A 22,488-nucleotide genomic window follows, 5' to 3' on the forward strand; every position below is an offset into this window, starting at 1 on the left:
TCAAATAACCAGATTTCACAGAAAAAATTGTATATGATATAAGAAATAATTATATATGTACATAGTAAAAAATCTTTAATTTTACTAACATTTAAACTATTTTACACAATATGGCAAATTTATAGAGTTTAAATAATCCCATTTGATAATTTATAAATATCTGTTAAATACCATATATTTTACCAAAACTGTTTATACATATATTGATTGAATGATATAAATTTAATAGGTTTAAAATAAATCTTATAAATTTTGAACTATATGTAAAAACAAAAAAAAACTTCTTTGCATAAAAATTGTCTCATGGACTATTTATTATCAATGAAAACACAACAAATATTATAAAACTCAATCTAATCTATGAATTCAGAAGTCGTCAACAATTATATGCGGACACAAAGACAATAGTATCATCACATAATATTCAAATAACCCAGAATAGTAAATGGTATAAGTTTATTTTTAATGTGTTTTGTAAGGAAAAAACATCACCCGCGTTAAAACGCAGGTTCTAATCTAATAATATATTAATTTAAGGTTTTATTTTTTTATTTACTCTTAACAAGTTATGGTATGACCACTTAAATAATTAATTAATATAACATATTTGATTATTTACATTAATAATAAACCAAATATAAATTTGAATTTTTTAATTATAACAAAATCACTTGAGAAAGAATCTAACAAAATCTTACTAAAAGTTTATCTATTTTTTATAAAATAACACATTAATTGATTTCGCAATTAATAATATAATATTTTTATATATAAATATTAGTAAATATTTTAATCTTAAACAAGAAAATAAAATTCTATACTATTTTAAATAAATTTTATAATTATAATCTGTATTATATAAAAATATAAGTGAATTATGAATTAAATATGAAAAAATTATATTAAATAGATAAATTAATAAATTTTATTTTTAAAATTGTTTCATTTAAATAAGTTATCACTCATCATTAAAATGTGTTAAAGTTCGTAAACTATATAATATTTTATATAAAAATAAATTTGTTAACATATATTAAACTTTCATATCTACAACTATATGTTATCTCTTTATTTATTTTAAAACTCTCAATAATATATTGTTTGAAAACGTTTATATACAAAAATATAATGGTATATAATAATCTTTAGTTCATATACTCTTTAAAAAATATGTTACTAGAAAACTATGAAATTTTAATAATTATTTAAAATATTAATAAAAACCAAATTTGTATTGTAAATTTATTTCTTTTATATTAATTATAACAAAATCTGTTGAGAAAAAAATTAAAAAACACTACCAAAATTTCTAATAAAAAAAATTTACCAAAATTTCAAATATGTTTTTATAAAATAATGTATTAATGTAGTAAAAAAATTCAAAATTTACGTAGTCTCCTAGACTCAAAAACGCTTGTGTAAGTGTCTAAAATTTTCTTGACAAAATATATAATTTTGAAAATAAATATTCAAAATAAAAAACTATATATGTTGTAAAAATTACAGAATTAATCTAATATTTTTGAAATCTTAACTTAAAAAGAAAGAAAATTTAAATATAAATTATCTTAAAAATATATAGTCTCTATAATATAAATAAATTTTAAAAATGTTTTATATGCAAAATGTATAAATTAAAGAAAAAATCATATTTTAGAGGAGGTTCTCTATTTGATTATTTCAGATAGTTATTTATTGTACATAACTCGAAAATATATTTGTAAGTAATAAAATAAAATAAAGTAAAATGTATTAAGCAAATCACTATATATTAATAATACCGAATAACAAATATAGGCAATAATAGTATAAAGTTACAAAATATATAACACTAAGATACAAGTTATATATTTAAAACATTTGTAATAATATTCAATATATTTATAAAATAAAAATATCTGTACGGACATGCATGTTAAAATCTAGTTTAAACTAAATCATATGTAGCTTTGGTTCACAAGCGATTTTTGATAGGGAGATAGTAGTGCAGCTGCTATATAAGGTTTTTTATGTCTCGTCTTTTGGTTTAATGTTTGTGTTAAGTTCTAGTTGTATGGTGTTGTCCTCCTTATGGTAGGTGCATCTAGATTTTTAGTAAGGTTTATGTAAATGGCTAACAGTAAATGAATTTATGATCCACAAATAAAATTAAAATCATGTAATTTAATCTTCCTGATTTTCTTTTTTACATGCAGGATCAGATCTCGTCGTAACTCCATGAAATATTGGCATTAGCCTACATAAATTCAGAGATTATGTACATAGATATAAGTTTCCAAAATTGTGAAATTATTTTTTTGTTAAAAAATTTATAAAATGTTTATAACCTCCGAAAATATAGATGATTTAATTTTTTAAACTACCACTCACTCTAACAAATAATTATATTAGTGTTTTTTTTTTTGAAAAAGAGTAATTATATTAGTTTAAAAATTATTTCAGATAATTATATTAGTGTTTCATCTCCATTCCTCAAAATTATATGTTTTATCTGTTTTATTCATTTTATGTTTATTTGTTTTCTACTTTTGGTAGCCACCAACCGAAAAACTCTTATGCTCTCACACAATCGAACTTGTAGTGGACACGAGAAATCTAACTACCACCCATTTTATAAGGCCACTAGGTGATAACCCGCGCCCTGCGCGAGGTGAAATTATTTTAAAAGATGATCTGATTTTATGGAAAGAAAGAATGAATTTTATAAAGTAAAATAAAAACCACACAAATATTTTTATTTATTTGTTAACTTGTGGTTTCGTTTAATTGTTTTTTCGATCATATAACATATAATTGAATGAAAAGTATAAACAAAAAATAATAAAAGAAATTATGATGTGAAGATAATATAAGTCCAAACTTGTGTTCATTGAAAATTCTAAATATAAGTAAAAACGAAACACAGGAAATACGAAAATAAAACCATGAATTAATAAGATAAGAAATTATCAGACTGGTCAGTAAGTTCTAAAAAAGTCAGCAAGTTCTAAAAAATTCGGTAAAAAAACAAAAAAAAGAACAAAAACAGTTAGTACATTTTACCAAAACAAAAATGAAGAGTACAAACTTAGGAATAATTAAACAGAACTTCGTTCTTAGGTTTTTCGAACAACAGCTCTATGTAACTCGGTGATCTCCATAATTTTTTTTTAATTTTGCTTGGTATAGCAGTTTTTTTTGAGGCTGTTAGTGATGCTGTATAAATGAGTTTGGTTTGATATATATATATATATATATATATATATATATAGTCATCAAACTTAGAGATTAGGCGCAAAGATTTGAGTTTGGAACGATTGTTGTGTCGCCAATTCAATAATTTTAAATTTTCCAAAATTTACGCTTATAATATTTGGCAAAATTTTGGAAAGTGTTATATTATTGTTCCAGAAATTAGGAAACAAAATTCACTACGGTATTTGACCATAGATCAAGTATATTGAATAACATATCAACAATAACTACTTCTGTGTCACCATTTATATTTATTCCTTACGTAAAAAATCTTGGAGCTTCCGTTGTGAAAGATCTACACAATCAGTCAAATATATATTGTAGCTCGTAATTCACGTTTTTACATTATACTGTTGTTGCCAAATTCACGTTTTATATTACGTAAAAAGTCAAACCATATACCAATTGAAATTGATTTATATGATAACTTGGTATATATTTTCAGTTGATATATGATTTTGCTTTGGTTTGATATTATAATATCATATTTATAATAAGTAATAACAATAAATCTAACTTTTTACCAAAAAACAATAAATCTAACACACGTAATTTTATATATGGAAAAAAAATTCAACACGTAAATGATGAATTTGGAAATGGTTTAATATGGAAACTACGTGGAAATGTTATATATGGGAAAACAAAGTCAACACGTAAATGATTGATTGAAAAATTAATCATCTTTAATGATTGTAACAATGATTCATGTGTTATAACAAAATTTGGACTGATTTGACAATGGCAAAAATGTGTAATTATTCTAGTATTGAAAGGGTTTTCTCAAGATAGGAATGAGAGTGAATGTGAGAATGCCACATAGGAAATGACATTGTGTAAATAACACATCAAGTTAAAGTTGTTTTCTTTTAGTGCTTCTAAAATAATACATAAGGGATAAGCAAATACTAATAAAAAATTATGATGTAAAAGAGAACACAAAACGTAGATATATAAGTCCAAATTTATTTTCATTTAAAATAATAAATATAAGATAAAACGAAACATATGAAATAAAGTAATTGTTGCCCAAAAAATGAAATAAAGTAATAAATCCAAGCATAAAAAATATAAGAAAACATAAGCTGAATAAGAATTTCTACAAAAAACTGCCATTAGAAAGTTGTTCTAAACGGTTTCGAATCGGCAACGGAATTGAAGACGTCCATGAGGGAGGTGCTATCAAGACTGGTTTATATCAAGGAGGATTTAAGAGCTAAGAGAATGTGGTGAGGTGATAGGAGGTGAGCACTGCTTGTTATATAGTAGAAAAATCTGATTAGGATTTAGGAATAATGAATAATCGAATTAATTACTTTCAAATCGGAAAATTAAATAAAGGACATAATTTGCGCCCCCATTCTGTTCGAAAGTTTCAATAAATTATATTTTACTAATGTCATTCGATTGATCACTTTGAAAACAAATCAATCAGCCATAATTTATTATATATTTGCCATATTTAAGGTAATCTAACAATGGTGATAACTCTATTCAATCTCATTAATTATCGAATGGTTGAGATTCAAAAAAAAATCTATGTTATTCCTTAACTATACAATGAGATTTCCGTAAGAGGAAAAAAAATATCAATCATCATTTATTCATAATTATAACTCAAAATTTCCTGATATCATGTTTCCTTTTACATTTATTCTTTACCGTCGATCTCGGATATTCCTAAGATCTTAGTCATGTTCTAAACTTAAATGTTTGATCATATCATAAAAATTAATTTCTAAACTAATGTATCAAATTTTCATTATTCTTATGTCTATGACATAGAGGTCCGTTGCAGATACAAACTTGTTTTGTAATATGAATGTTCGTTATAAGAAATAATGTATATGTCATAATATGACCATTTATATGTGTATATTTGTTTTGTAATATGATTCTCTTACTAAATAAACATCCTCAATAAACATTATATGTACGAAATAGAATGCATAATGGAAAAGTATACAGACATTAGATGATTAAATTGCCAAGCTTTGATACACCATCATTTTCCATTTAGTATATCGTTTGAGTTTTTTTTTTTGTTTTCCCAAGTATATCGTTTGAGTTTATAATGATCATGTTAACATAGTTTATAATTTAACTATGTTTTATATATTAGCCGATAGATCAATCGTGGACCATTTAGACACTCTTCGACTTTCGATTGGCATGAGCAGATTATCGTTTGAGTTTATAATTCTATATGTTTTATTATCGTTTTCACTTATAACGGAGAAGAAGGTACGATGTGCGATATATAGTTTTTTAGGATATCTATGAATAAATGATGCGAGACATATGGTATATATCAGTGTGATATGGTGAATGACACTTTTTGTAATTCTTCTAGTTAATAAAGGGTTCTTTAATATATGATGTGAGAAGATTTGTGGAGCTGACACTTAGGAAATGACACACCTGTAAATAATACATGAAATAAAGGTTAGTTCTTTACAATGCTCCTAAAATAATATATAGAGGATGTAGATTACTAATCACGCATCAATATCATTCCGCAAAAAAGGCAACAAAATAATACGCCTTCCTATAATTGGAATGAAGGAATCAAATTTTAACATAATTAAAAAAACAAAATACATTGACCCTGAATTTATGTGTATTGCCGTAATTGATAAAGTTTCAATAAATTATGATCACCAAAAATACTCTGAATATGGAAGACTGTCCGATTTAATCGTAGAGTAATCAATCAAGTTTTAATTACGATATATTTAGAATCGTTTGAATAATCAATAATGGCATTTTTTGGGATATGATTATGGTTGTATCATAAAAATAAAAAAATATAAAAATTACGATAAACATAAAATATACAAATAAATATATAAATATATGTTTTCACGAAACGATGGATAAAATATAAATAAAGTATAAAATATGACAACTACCACTATTATAAGTATGAGCATTATATTAAAAATAAATATATAAATATATATATTCTTGGAACAAAAATATATATATGTTCTTTTGTTGGAACAAAAATATTTTTTTTTTATGTTAGTATGAGCAACAAACCAGAATATGCTTTTATGTTAGTATAACCATAATCTTATAAAATATATATTTTATGTTAGTATAACCATAATCTCTTAAAAGGGTCAAGACCAAATAACAAACGTTACATTATATATATACATCACGTAAAGCACATCATGTATAACATTGGATATTAATAACATTTATTCCCTATTCAATATAACATATGTCCATTAGAATGACATGAGAAGTAAATACTCTAGGCAAGTATGGGTTTTTGAAAAAATGGTGTGAGGTTAAATGTGGAGATGCCACATAGGAAATGACACACATGTAATAAACACATGAGCAAAAAGTTAATTTGATTAGTGGTCTCATCAAATAATAGTAAGGGGATCTTTACCTAACTCTCCAATTATTCTACTTTCCTAACAGTGGATCTTGGATCCTTATGCTGTTCTCATTGTTTCTCTTCTTTTAAAAGTATCAGAGCAACTTGTGCCAGCTCTTCACCAAAGAAATCTGTGTCTAATGACCCAATAAAATGTTTTTGTCTGTCTTCAGGTTCCATTTCCAGATGTGTCTAGGCTTTTTTTTTCTTGATAAAATGTGTTTAGGCTTTTATACAATTTAACTAGGTGTTAATCTGCTCCTAGCATGAGATGAATTGATTAAAAGAGATTATAACTTTTCATTTATAGATTTTAGAAAATTAAAAGTTATAATCACAAATATTACATGTTATCTAATAAAGATTGAACGAAATTGTGCATGTTTATATAAATTATTATCTGAATATGTTTTGGAAGTAAATCTATAAAGAGGGTGTAAGAGTTTTAGGTGATTTGTATTAACATTATAAATCCGTTGTTATTTAAACATGAATTTTAAAAACTCATTTAAAATCCACTATTATTGAATTTGACATTTCGTAAAGTATTATGAAGTCCTGTTATGGAAAATATTTTAAGTTGTGGAATTTTAAAGTTTTCAGATGATTTTAGAATGTTTGGGTGGAGTTTCTTAATTAAAAAAAATAAAACTCATATCTCATGATTTTAGGTGATATTCTAGAGTATTTTAACAAAATCACCTAAATATCTACAATTTATTAAAATCATTTAATACCCCAATAAATCAAATCGCATCAAATGTTAAACTGAGTACATCCCCTAAGAGTAAGGAAAATCTTATATAAAATTAGTTATAAATTTAAGATAAAACAAACCATATGCAATTGAATTATTGCTTTCATAATATAAATTATGAATATAAGATAAGAAGAAACATACACAATATAATAATAAAACATAAAATGGACAAAATATAAATAAACAAATGAAAAAACTAATAAAACTGCAGCTGCTATGAAAAGTGTCTTCGAAACTAAGAGTTACAATCCTATAAAGAAAAATAAAAAAGATTTCAGCTTACGAAACTAAACACAATTATTTACCAAACTCATTAAACGAAAGATATACTTCTTTCTTTCTGAAATCATCAATATCTCTCATTGTCTTTACGTGCTTTTAAGTTTGTAGGTTGTGATACGGTAGATGAAAGTTTAGTATGATATATATAGTAATAACTAATAGGATTTAGGACACAATAATTGAGTCAACCAAATATATTAGATCGCGAGATTAATGCAAAAAATCTCTACAATTTGTATATAATTTTTAATTGGTCTTAAAACTTTAAATAAATTAGTAGTAAACTTCCTATCTATCTTATTAAAATAGAAACACAAAGTTGGACCTAACTTATTTCTAGGTAGAAAATTTAAAAATAACTATACAATATAATTAAGTCAACTAAATCAAACTATATCATATAATTAAGTCTAATACATTTACTAATAATAACAAAAAGCCTAACATCTAGCTTATTTATATGGTAAGAATATATATCGTGATTATTAATGCTAAGATTTCCAAAACGATTTTTATGGTAAGTAGTTTATGAGTATCCACATAAGCAATAATCATGGCTATAATACTAGATTTTCTGAAAATTAAGAAATGATAAAAACGAAATCCCTAATTTCATGAAAACTATATAATCTAAGTCGGTGTTCAAAAAATAGGTATTTGATTTAAAATGAAACCCGTAATTTCAAATTTATCATTAGATATTTAATATTTATTAATTTTAATACTTTTAATTTATTACATAATCTAACATAGAGATATGACATAAAAATATAATAAGATTTCAGTTAATAAGTATTTAAATATCTAATGCTAAATTTGAAATTAACTTTAAAAATTAAAAGTTAAAAATTTAAATCAAACTGGATGATTCATCGGTTCAACGGGTTCCTTTGGGGTTTAGCATTTTTGCTGGTTTATCGCATTTTAAAATAATGACATTTCTTAAAACTCTAACTGTATTACATTTTGGATCACCGGTTCAATAGCAGATTCATGCCGGGTTTAAAAATGTTGATTTAAATACAAAAATATTTAAAATAGACAAAAATCTTACAAATTAATATCATTATTAATAATGTTGTTGATAAAAAAATCATCATAAAATATTCCACGGTTTTAAACCGCGGGTCAAAATCTAGTATTAACTTAAACCAGAATGCATTATGAATTAGTTGTACATCAGTTTCTTATTTTTGTTTGTTATTGCATAAATTATAGTTAAACGTAAAATTAACAAAATGAATCAAATAAAGGATGAAATATTATTAGATTTGATATTAAAAGACGCCATAAAATCTCCCAATTATTTAAATTATAGGGATGATTCCCTATTTATTTTCTTAAGTTATATAACTTTTTTCATATATAATAAAATTATATATCTGTTTAGATAAATGACATATATTAATAGAATATTATATTGACTAAAAAATCCAACTAACAAAAAAATGTATAAATAAGATTATATATGTTTAGATAAATGATATATGTTAAACAACCACATAGTAACAATATTTCCTAGTTGTATGTCATAATGCAAACGATACCAACTGTTATAGTATGACAAACTTTTCTAATTCTAAATCCACATATATCAAACGTTTAATGTGAAAACATATAAATGGTATTACATGTAATTTATCTAGGTAAATTTTTTTTTTAAATGGGAAAACAATTCTCATGATAACACATAAATAATGGTAATTGTGTTAATCACACATAAGAGTGAGGTTAAATAATAAAAAAACTCCTCAATAATAAAAAGGGATTAAAAAAACAGAGAAAGACCTGACCAAAAATCTTAAACTGGGTATACACATAAGAGAAAATTACATCATGAGTCACTTTCTATGTTTATAATATCATCCTAGATCAGTTTACGCTACTACAACACTTTATCTCCTCTTTTAAGAGTTATTTTCATCCTAGGACAGTTTTAAGTTATTTATTACAATATAGAGCAGTTATGGCTCCTAAGGTAGTTTTCTACAACTACAAGCTAAATATTTCCTAATCACGTGCATTCTTGAAACTAAATGGATCCTACACTTTTGAATTTTTTTTTCTTTTCTGTAATATAGAAACAGCTTCTCTCTCTCTTTTCCTCTCTCTCTCTCTGTTACAATGGTTTTAATGGTTAAAAAGAATGAAGATAAAGAACAGGGCAGTCATCACCTGAACAAAAACCAAGATCTATCGTAAAAGTTTCTTGCCTCCTCCTCCTGAACAAAAAATATAATGAATATTGCATGATAAAAGTCAATGGCGACCCTGATATATATTTGCAGGAAATTCAGAAAACCCTAGAACAAAAGATGAAATAATTATAAAATTGCCACTCATTAAAAAATTATAATTATGGCCAACGAATTTAATGTATATGTGTACAACCTAAGTTCGTGGATACCGAAACAAAATGATTATACAAATTCTATGTTCCTTTTTTTATAAAATCTACATGTACACGTGCTTTTGTGTATGTACATTTTATAAAACATGCATGTATACATTTCTAAGTAAACATTTCTAAGTAAACAAATTTTGTATTGCTTTTTTGTTTTGTGTATGTACATTTGTTCGTGTACACGAGTATTGTTTTTGTGTTTTGTGTATGCACATTTTTCGTGTACACAAGTATATTGGGTGACCACTTGATGTGTACATAATGTTGGTATACACATGTACATATTAAACAAAGAGATTTGTCTTTTTAGGTATAAGGACAAGGAAGCATGGTTTATGTGAATAAAAAAGATTCTCGTTGTCGTGAATGAAACTTATTTTAGATCTTGATAGCATAGGTGTTGATATATTTTTGATGGTGTCTATGTGACGTACAATTATGGATGTACATTTGTACAATATTTGGTGTATACATGTACAATACTATATATTTTAGTGTACATGTATACTTGAATCATGTCTCACTGATAAGTCCAAACCCATAAGCTTAAGCATATTCAATTAAACAGTCTTAATACATTTTAGTGTCTATCACGAATAGAACAACCTAAAAATAAAGTATTAAATTAAAATGAAAAAGTGAAAGATGGATACTGAAAACTGGTGTCAAATGATTTTCACTTTCATGAATGAGCATTGATACGTTTTTATGTCAAATGACTTCCACTATCACGAAGGGACACTGATATATTTTGGTGTACAAGAAAGAAGAGAAGTAACTAGACAAAGATGACAGTGAAGCTTTATCCTTTACCTCTGATGTGGAAGAAGAAACATGACGAAGAAGATGATGTTACTGATAGTCACTCGTCGGATTCTTCCACCGCTGGTGGCTCTGCAAGTAAACAGAGAGTTTTTTCTTGTACACTGACGAGTGACTATCAGTAACATCATCTTCTTCGTCATGTTTCTTCTTCCACATCAGAGGTAAAGGATAAAGCTTCACTGTCATCTTTGTCTAAAGTCTCACCTCATTGTCACTGGTTCATTTCTGAGCAGCAGTACATGGGCACAAAATGAAATTCGAGCAACAATGGTCAATTTTGATTTTTTTACACATTTAATCATTCAGTTTTTGTATAATTTTATTTTGGATACATATTGTACACATGTACACTTTGATGATAATGTACACATGTACACTCTGATTGATGGAACATCGTGTAAGGAGAACATATTTAAAAAGATATGGCTAATCAACAAAAAGATTGTACATTCAAATATGTCTTGTACACATATACATTCTAATATAGTTGTCCACATGAAACTATGCATGGTGGATATTTCAAAAAGATAAACAAATGTGGCTTTACAAATGTAGAATTTTTTTATAACCATTACATCTTGAAATATTATAAGTAGCTCAACAATGAACATATCTATATGTACATTTGTTTACCAGTATCGACGTATATATTTTACCATGGTGCAACATTCAATTAGACATTTATGAATTTGTAACATAGATTTACAAGTTTCAACATTTTATGTTCAAATGGTGAATTTGTGTACACAAAATTTATGCAATAGGAGAATTCAATGTAAAGTCTAAATTTTCTTAATTATTTAAATTTTGATTCTTTCGGATAGAGTTAGAGATGTACATCATGTTCTTGTTAGATTATGATTAATTCGGATAAAGTAAATAAACTCCATGTTTCATTTTTGTTTTTATGTACAACATGTACACGAGTATATTGAGTAAACTAACTCCATGTTTTTATGTACATCATGTTTGTGGACGCTGTGGAACAAGAGAACTAATGTATACATATATGTACGGCCTTTGGACATGATTCAAAGTACATTTGAACGCACAGTTCTGTATACATGGACACAGAGAGGAATGTACATTGTACACACTGTGGCCGATGGACACTAAGGTATACATGCGGATATGCCTTCATGGGAACTAATGTATACACGTGGGAACATGGGAACTAATGTATACACGTGGGTACGGCCTTTGTAGAGGACTCATAGTACACTTGGACGCCCAGTTCTGTATACATGGACACATACATGAATATACATTGTACACGTTGTGGCCGATGGACACTAAGGTGTACATGGGCATAGACCTTAATTGTACACATGTACACAACATGCATGTTCATTGAACATTTGTTGTACATAGATAATCGTTTATCCATGTGGGAACATGGGAACTAATGTATACACGTGGGTACAACCTTTGTAGAGGACTCATAGTATATTTGGACGCCAGTTATGTATACATGGACACATACAGGAATATACATTGTACACGCTGTGGCCGATGGACACTAAGGTATACATGGGCATAGGCCTTAACTGTACACATGTACACAACATGCATGTTCATTGAACATTTGTTGTACATAGATAATCGTTTATACATGTGGGAACATGGGAACTAATGTATACACGTGGGTACAACCTTTGTAAATGACTCATAGTACATTTGGACGCCCAGTTATGTATACATGGACACAAACATGAATATACATTGTACACGCTGTGGCCGATGGACACTAAGGTGTACATGGGCATAGGCCTTAACTGTACACATGTACACAACATGCATGTTCACTGAAATACATAGATAATCGTTTATGCATGGACATCAGACGTTAGTGTACAAACGGACACCATCATATAGTGTACATACGGGCAAAGGCGTGAATGTACATTGTGGACGCTGTGGAACATGGGGACTAATGTATACACGTGTGTACGCCCGCGCGGACAGGAACAACACGTGTCATCTTCTTCTTGTCGATCAAAAACTCCTAAAACGAGCCGACAGAGGTCAATTCTCCAGGGATGACCATGCAATGATCCAACATTATAACTTGCGAAATGAATTGGAAAAAATAGTTTAAAGGAGGGTTTGAGAAGATGAAAGAAATGATAAGCATAAAAAACTTATTTTTTGCAGCAAAACGTCCGAGGAATATGAAGTTTTCTGAAATTTTGATTTTTTCTTTTGTTTTTTGTTAGAATGAAAAAGATAAAAAAAATTGAAAAGGAACTGTGAGATGGTAAAATCCAGAAAATATGGACCATCAGTTGGTGAGATGGATGATGTAATCGGATGGTTGTGAATTGGTAGATATAAGTCTTGTCAAAAAATTCAGAAAAAAATCTACACCGTCCAAAAAAATAAAGATGAGGGGTGGAGAAAAGTTCCCGCTAAAACACTAGATTTAGTTAGTCAAGGTGTTAGTGCTTTTAGTTAGGTGGTGACCAGCTAGTTATGACAAGTGGGAAGCTGTTACAAAAACTGTCTTAGTAGCACTAAATGCTCCATCTTGTAATTAAAAACTTGAAACTGCCCCATAGTGTAAATTACTCCTCTCTTATTCACACCATGAGAAAACTCAATACTACCCTTTTCACATTATCTCTAAAAAAAACGAACTAAAATATAAAAGATAATTATGTGGCCACGGATCAGTTTTCTTTTTTTTTCTTAACCTAATCACATCGTTATTCCTCTTCCCTACACAATTTTCTTTTTTTTTTTGTAAAACAGAACAATTACTTTCTATCATCATCATCATCGGTTTCTTCTATGATTTTATTATCCAGAGATAAAATTAGAGTTCAAAAAAATAAAGAGCATATGAGACCACAAAGTTGCCACGCTTGCTGTTTAATCGTGACCATCTACTCACTTCAACCCACGGCTGAGCTCGATTCCGACCACCACCGACCACCACTGATCTCCTCTCACCTTGATTGTGCTCCGCTGTGGCCACCGCCGAGAAGCTCCAAAATCGCCGTCTCCGAGTTCTCTCCATCGCAATTAATCGTCGCGAGGCTCATGGCCTTGCTTCTTCACAGCAGCGACCTAGAGAAGTGAGAAGGTTAGGGTTGTTGATCAGGAATTGCTTATTCATGGTGGTGACCAAAAGAAAGAGGCGATTAGGCTTATGAAATTTTTGTGTACATAGCGTAAACAAAACGAAAGGGGCCAATGCTTCAAAATCAAAATATCCATTTGGTCTAGATTGAACAATTAAAAATACCAGGGGAATTTCGTGACAAAAGTTGCACATAACATAAGTTTTAGACAAATTGGAGAATAAGCAAGAGTTGGAGGACCATATGTGAAAATAATCAAAAGTTGACCATTGTTGTTCCCTACCAAGCTTTTCCTCGATCTGCAATTGATGTGATGACGATTCCAGAGGACATAACTCCGGTTTGGAACATGGAGACCACGACGAAGAGCACTGATGCTAAATGGCAATAAAACTTACCTCCAGCAATTTCCTATCCCGTCTGTTTATGTCGCGTCGTGTGGGCGTCGTCTCTCGCCTTCTAAGCCTCACCATCAGATCTTAGTTTCGAATTCCAATTGGAAGGAGTTTGGATATGAGTTTGGATATGAGAAGTCTTATGTTTGGAAGGAGTTTGGATATGAGTTTGGTTCAGAATATGGCTTTGTCTGAGATTAAAGAATTATGTGTACATGTGGATACTTGTTTATGCATAGGTTTTATGTGTCCATCTTTTACTCTCTTGTATACTAAAACATATCAATGTACATGTGGATACGAGAACTATGTGTACATGTGGATATTATTTCTGCAGCAGTATATATGTACACTGCAATAGTATACGAGCGTTGTTTAATGTTGCGAGAGAGAATTGAGTAGTAAATATGTGTTATTGTACATAGTTTACATTGTACATATTGATATAAAAGAATATAGATATAAAGAAGTGTACATAAGATACAATAATTTGTGGACATCGATGTTTGTTGTACACATGCTCAGTGTATGTCTTAGTATACATGTGGATATTTTGCATATTTACATGTTTTTAATTATCCATTCTTGTAAATTTTGATCATTTAGATTAGTATTTAGGCATCTTTAGGATTAATTACAAGGGATCTGGCGTGTGAACTCAAAAGTATGGGGTTAAATCGAGAGGTCTCTTCTGCACTTAGTAAAAGTTTGGGGCCAAAATGAAAGAAATAAGAAGCTGGAGGACCCAATGTGCAAATAGCATAAAAGTCACCATTGTTGATCTTCGTGGTATCTGCTCCTCGTGACTGAAGCTTGATACGACGTGAGATGGGTTGAGCGGATTTGGAGTCTCGATTTGAAGAAGTCGGTGCTCGACTTGGTACAAGCTCAGAGCTGCTTATGGTAGCTATGGTATATGACCATCAATTCGTCGGAGGAAAGAGAGGTAAGATGAAGAAAGTAAAAAAATAATTTTATATTTGTGTGGTTATAGTTAAAAGAGAGAATTAAAGTTTTGACATTTGAATTTTGAAATCCTGACAAAAAAAATAGACACAGTAATAATCAAAATTGATTTGCTTTGTTATGTGTTATAATAAGCTGAGGAGTTATTAACACAAATAGACAGTTTATGTATTTTTATTACACTCTAGAGCACATTGTGCTACACAGACACTTTCTTGTGGTTGAATACCAAATTATCCTCGAAAAAGCAAAACCAGAGATGGGCATTTGAGTAAAACGACATTTTATGCTAGTTGGGCTGGTTAGCGATTTTCTTTTGCTTTTATGGTTTTTTTTTTCTTTTTGAATTTCTCTTATTTTGTGTGGTGGACTTGAAGAAAATATTAAATTGAATTTATTTTTTGACTTTTTTCTTTTCTTTGATGGTGAAACCTCCTATCCTCGTCGAGAACTTTGATTTTGATGACAGATTTGTTGACTAGGGAAATGACGACAAGACAAAAATGACCGAGGAAGAAGAATGCCGAAGGTGAGTTCTTATTTATCGTTTTTCATGTTTTGGGTTTATGTCAGTTGTTCCGAACCTGAGATATATATGGTGTAACGCTTCTTGATATGGGGTTTGTCACCTCGTAGGGTTTCTGACCTTAGGAGATTGTTGATTAAGTATTTATTTTTTTGTGTATATCAGGTGAGTGTGCAGCAAACGATGGAGACTGATGAATCTGAAGTCGGGTGGGATTGGAACAATGAAATAGTGGACAGGAAGCTCGACTACATGGTGGGCATGATTAAGGAAAGACACATTTGTAGTTTTATTTTGTTATTCTTCTGTCTTGTTTTCTATGTTTTTCTGCAATTATTAGTTTTTTCTATGTAATCTCAGTCAAAGAAATTGATGTTGTTTGTTCAATAATTGTAGAGAAAAATACATGCTAAGTGTTCGACAAAATGTGTGGATACTATTAAAAATGTACATATGGACAACAAAGTATGAACAAGTAATGTAGGCATTCTAAGCACACATGTGTACAAATAAGCAAATGTACAACACATATTGTGTACATGTGTACAAATACATTATTGTTTCGTTAGAAAGAATACATGCGAACAAGAGTTCATATGAATATTTATCGGTGTACACACGTACACTACGAAGTTGTTACGAAGTTGTACAGATAAGTTTTGGTGTACATGCAAGTTAAAGGTTAATACTGAGAAACTGTGCACAAACAAAGATGAACAATGTTTTGTTGTTGCAGTAGCTTATAAAATTTATTAACATTTATATGTACATGATGTACACGATGATTGTCTGTCCACGTGTACACAATCTTGACTCGACATGTACATTGGTTGAAAAACAACGTGTACACCGATTACAAAATATTATAACCGCATATATACGTGTACACATGTATTTTAATGTCGACATGTACAATGTTTTATAAAAGATTACATATACATTAGTTCTTAGTACACTACATAAGTTATGATATCTGATGGGACCTGAGTCTTTAGCAAACATTTGTGCCTAACGTTTAGTTTGCATTTCCCATAGTCCCAGTAATGTAGTATATGATCATTATCAATTTGAATGCTAAGAGTCAAAAATATACATGTGAAATTAGTTTTAAGTTATTCAACATACGTTCCAAGACAAGTTTGAAATCACAAATGCATCAATGTTCTGTTTAGCAAGCGTACATGTGAACTAAAGTCATGTAGATACCTATAGTGTACATATGGACAATATGAAGCAAAATGTACACATGTACACTATGAGGAAAATGTACACATGGACATCCAACTGAACATTTTTGTAGAAAATTTACATAGGAGTTTTGTGTAGATGGTTAAGAAACCTTTAACTATAGTCATTCCAAGAATTCACTAATACTGTGATCCCTGTGAATGTAACAATCATTTTGAAACAAGGCATCTTAAGCATTAAACTTTTTATGCAATTAAAACTTAAAAAAAAAAAATCTAAATGACATTTTATTGGAACACCACAAAAACAGAAAATTGACCATGGAGTATCCATTTATTATTGTTTTTGAATCGAACAACAATGTGTACTGAAAAAGATAACACATTAAAATTACGTGTACACATGTACAATGGTTTTGATGTACACATCAATCAGTAACACTTGGCGGGTTACTTACATGAGCCGGTCTGTAGACTCGGATGATTCAAAATATTCCCATCAACAAGCCATAAAGAGATAGGAATCTTCTCTTTTACATCTTCTTGTGGAGTTAACTAAATGGAAATAACAAAGGAAACAATGTCAATCTTTGTTCATACACACGTCAAAAATTTCTCTACCCATCCATGAAAACAAAACAAACAAAAATCTCTATAATACACATATTTTTACATAACAATTTGAAAAATCTCAAAAGTATCCAAACTTCTAACTTTCTCTCCACCTTAGAGACAATAACAAAACATCATTTTTATAAGGCTACAACTTTCTAAAGTTTGATGAATAGCAATTGGTTCAAAGTTAGAACAAAGATTGGTTCAAAGTTGTAAGCTTTGACTATATGTAATACAATGAGATTGCTAAGACTTTGTGAACTTTTATAGAAATAACCAGACTTTCAAGGAAACTTTGAATGGGAAAAGAGATGGTTCTTACCATATCAAGTGCGGCAGCGTCAGAAGGATGGAGAATGGTGGAGGAATATGGTGATTATTTAAGAAGCCAACGAAGGGTTTCTTGACTGCGGTGAAAAGGTGGTGGTTGGATTCAAAACAGAAAGCTATGTTATTGATGATTGATGTGGAGTCAATTCTGCAAACCCAAAATAAATAATAAATTACTCACTTTGCTTACAGAGATCAAAAGAAAGAGATGATTTTGAAGAGTAAATCTGAATCGTTAAAGGTTAAAGTGCAAAAGTAAATCCAATGGTTAGGAAATAAGGCAAAAATAAATCTTGTCAAAAGTATTATATTTAATCTGGGCCGTTGAGTAGAAAGAGAGATGTGTGGTGGAAGTTAATTCCAGTTAATATAATGGTTTGGTTAGTCAACTGATTATTGTGACGTGACTAATTCATTTAGGAAGAAGGAAAGTAGTTAGAAAAAGTGTTTTGGTAGAAGAAAGTGATCTATCGTGTAATAATAAACTTAAAACTGTCTCTGGGTGTTATTATTTCTAAGCTGAGGGCTTGATTGTTTTTTTCTCACACAAAAGTAACCTAGTAGCATAAAGTGACTTATTGTGGTGACTCATAAAGTGACTCATTCTGTTAATTTTTCTACACATAACCGTACAACCTATTATCTATTATAGCCATCTGCAGATATATCAAATGAACTATATATAAAATCGATAAAATTAGTTGAGCAACATAATAGTACAATAAATGATCCAAAAATGCACTGAGAAACTTTTTTTTCTTTTTTTTTGCTTAAATGGTTTTATCAGTATTTGACTATTTTCCTTATATCTCTCAATATTCAGACCAAATTATATCAGTGGTTCTTCGAAGAATACTTTGTTGGGTTTGTACTTTATTTCAGAGCTGAGGCAAGACCAATCAAAAGGTGGAATGGCATAGGGTCCCTTAAATAAACCCTCAGCTATCAATCTGTACGCATCCTCAGTCATATGAACGCCATCCCAATTCACATACTTTGAAGGATCATTACAATATTCAACTCCTTCAAAGCCACACTTCTTACCAGATGTGTAGTGATACGGTCCTCCCAAACCGCAGCATGCGGGCAAGGGTCTGATCATAAACCCTGATTGGATGATAAGTTTGGTTAGCAAATCAATTCAATGAAATTTTTCTTGTAGGTTCAGTAGGAAGGATCATTAAGTCTAACCGAATTTGGCTGGTTCTTGGAAAAGGCGTAACAGAGCGTTGTAGTAGTCTGCGTATATGATGTTGACATGAGGGTACAGCTTCCTGAGTCTGTCGAGTTCTGCCTGAAGCTGCTTGTTGTAGTCTTCTGCAAACGTGTTAAGCCATTTCAAACATCCTGTTATAGGATCGTACTCTTCCATGTTTGGTGTTTGGTATAATGTCAAATAGGCTACTGAGCATCCGAGTGGGAAATTTCCAGGCACCAGAAATGTTCTTCCCCCCATACCAATCAGCTCCTGAATATCAAAATCAAAAAGACACAGTACAGTTTGTGGTTTTGGTGTTCTCTGGACTCAGATCAAGAATGTGATGAGAGGTATTCTGAAAGTGAAACGTTGTACCTTGATTGCAGAAGAAATAGTAGTGATCACAAGTGGAAACAACTCTCTGATATCTTCAATGGCTTTTCCCACAAAGAAAGCGTAATTTAAGTCATTACCTCCAATTTCTCCCATGAGAATCAAAGCATTCTCGATCATATCTCTGCAGTCTAAAACCATAATTACAAAGTAAGGAATTGTTTTACATTTAGCTCGCGAGGTTCACAGATGTAGAAAATAAGGTGTTGAGAACTTGCACACCTGAAGAAGAGCCACACAGGTTAGGCAAAAGACCCTTGAAGCTCTGAAGCTGAACTCCTAAACTGACGTTGGTGTATGCAAAATGAATCCCTCTCTCCTCGATAAAGGAACGTTCCAGTGCCGTTGCTCCCCCAACAGCAAAATTAACTCCCTTGTCAAAATTTGTATTTTGAGATCCATAAAAAGGAGGCACAAGCGGAAGACCCAAGTACTCAGCTGACCCAACCCAAAGGAGATAGCATAAGAAAATGCTTAACCACACACCAGATGTCGATGTGACATAAAAATAAGAAGATCAAGAAGAAGTAGTTCAAGCCAAGAGTTACAAAGAAGAAGAACAACTTTTTTTTTTTTGTAATTCAAGAAGATGAATCTTTTAAATTAAAAGTCAACGATACAATTTCAAGAAGATGAAGAATCTTTTAAATTAAAAGTCAACGATACAATTTCAAGAAGATGAAGAATCTTTTAAATTAAAAGTCAACGTTACAACTTTCAAGAAAATGGATATTTTCACCATCGTACACACTTAACTATTTCTAAAGTAAAGACAAGACACAGTAAAGAGACTGTACCGATGAAGTCGATGATGAGTCGGCCGTTTGAGAAACGGCCGGTGGGATTGTGGAAGAATGTTTCTCCGTACGGTGGAAACGCGACGTGAGGGAGATCGTTAGGATCAGAGAGGCCGACCAAGTTTCCGGTGTCGGCAATCGAATCGCCGAAACTGATGATAGACTTGAAACGCCGGCACTGCGTTTCCGAGTTGGCCTTGGTGCTGTTCGTTTGCTCATCTGGGTGATCCATCTGGGTGAAGATGCAAGTTGATGTTTGTTTTGTACATTAAAATGCTACATCCAGATGGATCACCCAACTGCATTTATGAAAATTCATCTCAAATTCTCACCCAAATGAGGGTGAGTCTTCACGGAGCATCTGGGTGAAGGTGAGTATTCACCAAAAATTTGATAAATTTTTCGTTAAAACAAAAAAAATTCTTGCCAAAACCGAAAAATGCAATTTTCCGTCAAAATTGGAAAACACAATTTCTCGTCAAAATTGGAAAAACATAATTTCGCCAAAACCAGAAAACGTAATTTCCCGTCAAAATCGAAAAATGCAATATCCCGCCAAAATCGGAAAAAGGCAATTTCCCGCCAAAAATCGGAAAACCCAATTTCTCGCCAAGACCAAAAAACACACTTTCACGCCAAAACCGAGAAAACGCACTTTCACGCCAAAACCGAGAAAACGCAATTTTCCACCAAAACCGAAAAACACAATTTCCCACCAAAATCGAAAAATGCAATTTCCCGTCCAAACCGGAAAAACACAATTTCTCGTCAAAACCGGAAAACGTAATTTTCCCGCCAAAACCGGAAAAACGTAATTTTCCGCCAAAACCGGAAAAATGTAATTTCTCGTGAAAACCGGAAAACGCATTTTCCCACCAAAACCGGAAAAACGTAATTTCTCGTGAAAACCGGAAAACGCATTTTCCCGCCAAAACCGGAAAACGTAATTTTCCGCCAAAACCGGAAAAACGTAATTTCTCGTGAAAACCGGAAAACATAATTTTCCCGCCAAAACCGGAAAACGCATTTTCCCGCCAAAACCGGAAAAACGTAATTTTCCGCCAAAACCGGAAAAACGTAATTTCTCGTGAAAACCGGAAAACATAATTTTCCCGCCAAAACCGGAAAACGTAATTTTCCGCCAAAACCGGAAAAACGTAATTTCTCGTGAAAACCGGAAAACACATTTTCAGACCAAAACCGGGAAAACGCAACATCCCGCCAAAACCGGTAAAACGCAATTTCTCGTCAAAACCGGAAAACACAATTTCTCGTCAAAACTGGAAAACAAAATTTCCCACCAAAACCGAGAAAACGCAAATTTCCGCCAAAACTGAGAAGACACAATTTCTCGTGAAAATCGGAAAACGCAATTTCTGACCAAAACTGGGAAAACGCAATGTCCCGCCAAAACCGGGAAATGTAATTTCTCGCCAAAACCGGAAAAACACACTTTCCCACCAAAACCGAGAAAACGCAATTTCTCGCCAAAAACGAAAATTTCCAACAAAACCGAAAATGTAATTTCCCGTCAAAATTGGAAAAACACAATTTTTCGTCAAAACCGAAAAATGCAATATCCCGCCAAAAATTTAAAAACAAATCTATTTTAATTATTTTAGTAACAAGTTCATCTCGATGTAGATGCAAGTTGAAAAAAGCAAACAAACATAGTTGCATTTAGATGATTCATCTGGATGGATAAACGAAATGCAGAGACGAACAACATCCAGATGAAGCATTTGGATAAGGCATCCAGATGGACCATCTGGATGCATCTTTGAGATGTACAAACGAACAGGGCCCTTAGCGAGAAAAAGAGTAGATGATAAAAAGAAGCTCACGAGCTTCTTCATCAACGGAGAAGAAGATGGAGACGCCATGTGAGAAAGACCAACACTCGTCCCTTCCAATTTTGATCTCTGTGAGCATTACCAATGGGAAATATATTGCCAACAGGTTCTTAAAATATTAATAATTACATTTTAAATGACAAAACTAATGTGAACCAATAAAAATGCAACATATGTAAGAAAAGTATCCTGTTTTTGTTTTTGTTGAAGCAGAGGCAGTGGGTAGAGAGCAGCAGGGTGGACGTT

General features: G+C 30.7%; 1 protein-coding gene across 1 annotated transcript; it reads right to left on the reverse strand.

Moving 5' to 3' along the window:
* Positions 1-18,662: 18,662 nt before the first annotated feature.
* Positions 18,663-22,488, reverse strand: LOC108856937 (GDSL esterase/lipase At1g28580). Its single transcript, XM_057010258.1, has 6 exons — positions 22,189-22,488; positions 20,390-20,585; positions 19,815-20,030; positions 19,575-19,723; positions 19,193-19,469; positions 18,663-19,108 (listed from the first exon to the last, which is right to left on the reverse strand). Exons 1-6 carry the CDS (start codon positions 22,270-22,272, stop codon positions 18,831-18,833), a joined length of 1,200 nt encoding a protein of 399 aa, XP_056866238.1. The 5' UTR covers positions 22,273-22,488; the 3' UTR covers positions 18,663-18,830.

Source organism: Raphanus sativus, chromosome 5, assembly GCF_000801105.2.
Source record: "Raphanus sativus cultivar WK10039 chromosome 5, ASM80110v3, whole genome shotgun sequence".
Classification (NCBI taxonomy): domain Eukaryota; kingdom Viridiplantae; phylum Streptophyta; class Magnoliopsida; order Brassicales; family Brassicaceae; genus Raphanus; species Raphanus sativus.

What these genes read in the sequence shown, in the direction of transcription:
- LOC108856937 (XM_057010258.1), bottom strand. Translation starts at nt 22,272, where the DNA reads ATGGCGTCTCCATCTTCTTCTCCGTTGATGAAGAAGCTCGTGAGCTTC. An exon ending in TTTTTCTCGCTAAGGGCCCT is followed by an intron (nt 20,586 to 22,188) that starts GTTCGTTTGTAC and finishes AACAGCACCAAG; the next exon opens with GCCAACTCGGAAACGCAGTG. An exon ending in CCAAGAACCAGCCAAATTCG is followed by an intron (nt 19,109 to 19,192) that starts GTTAGACTTAAT and finishes TCATCCAATCAG; the next exon opens with GGTTTATGATCAGACCCTTG.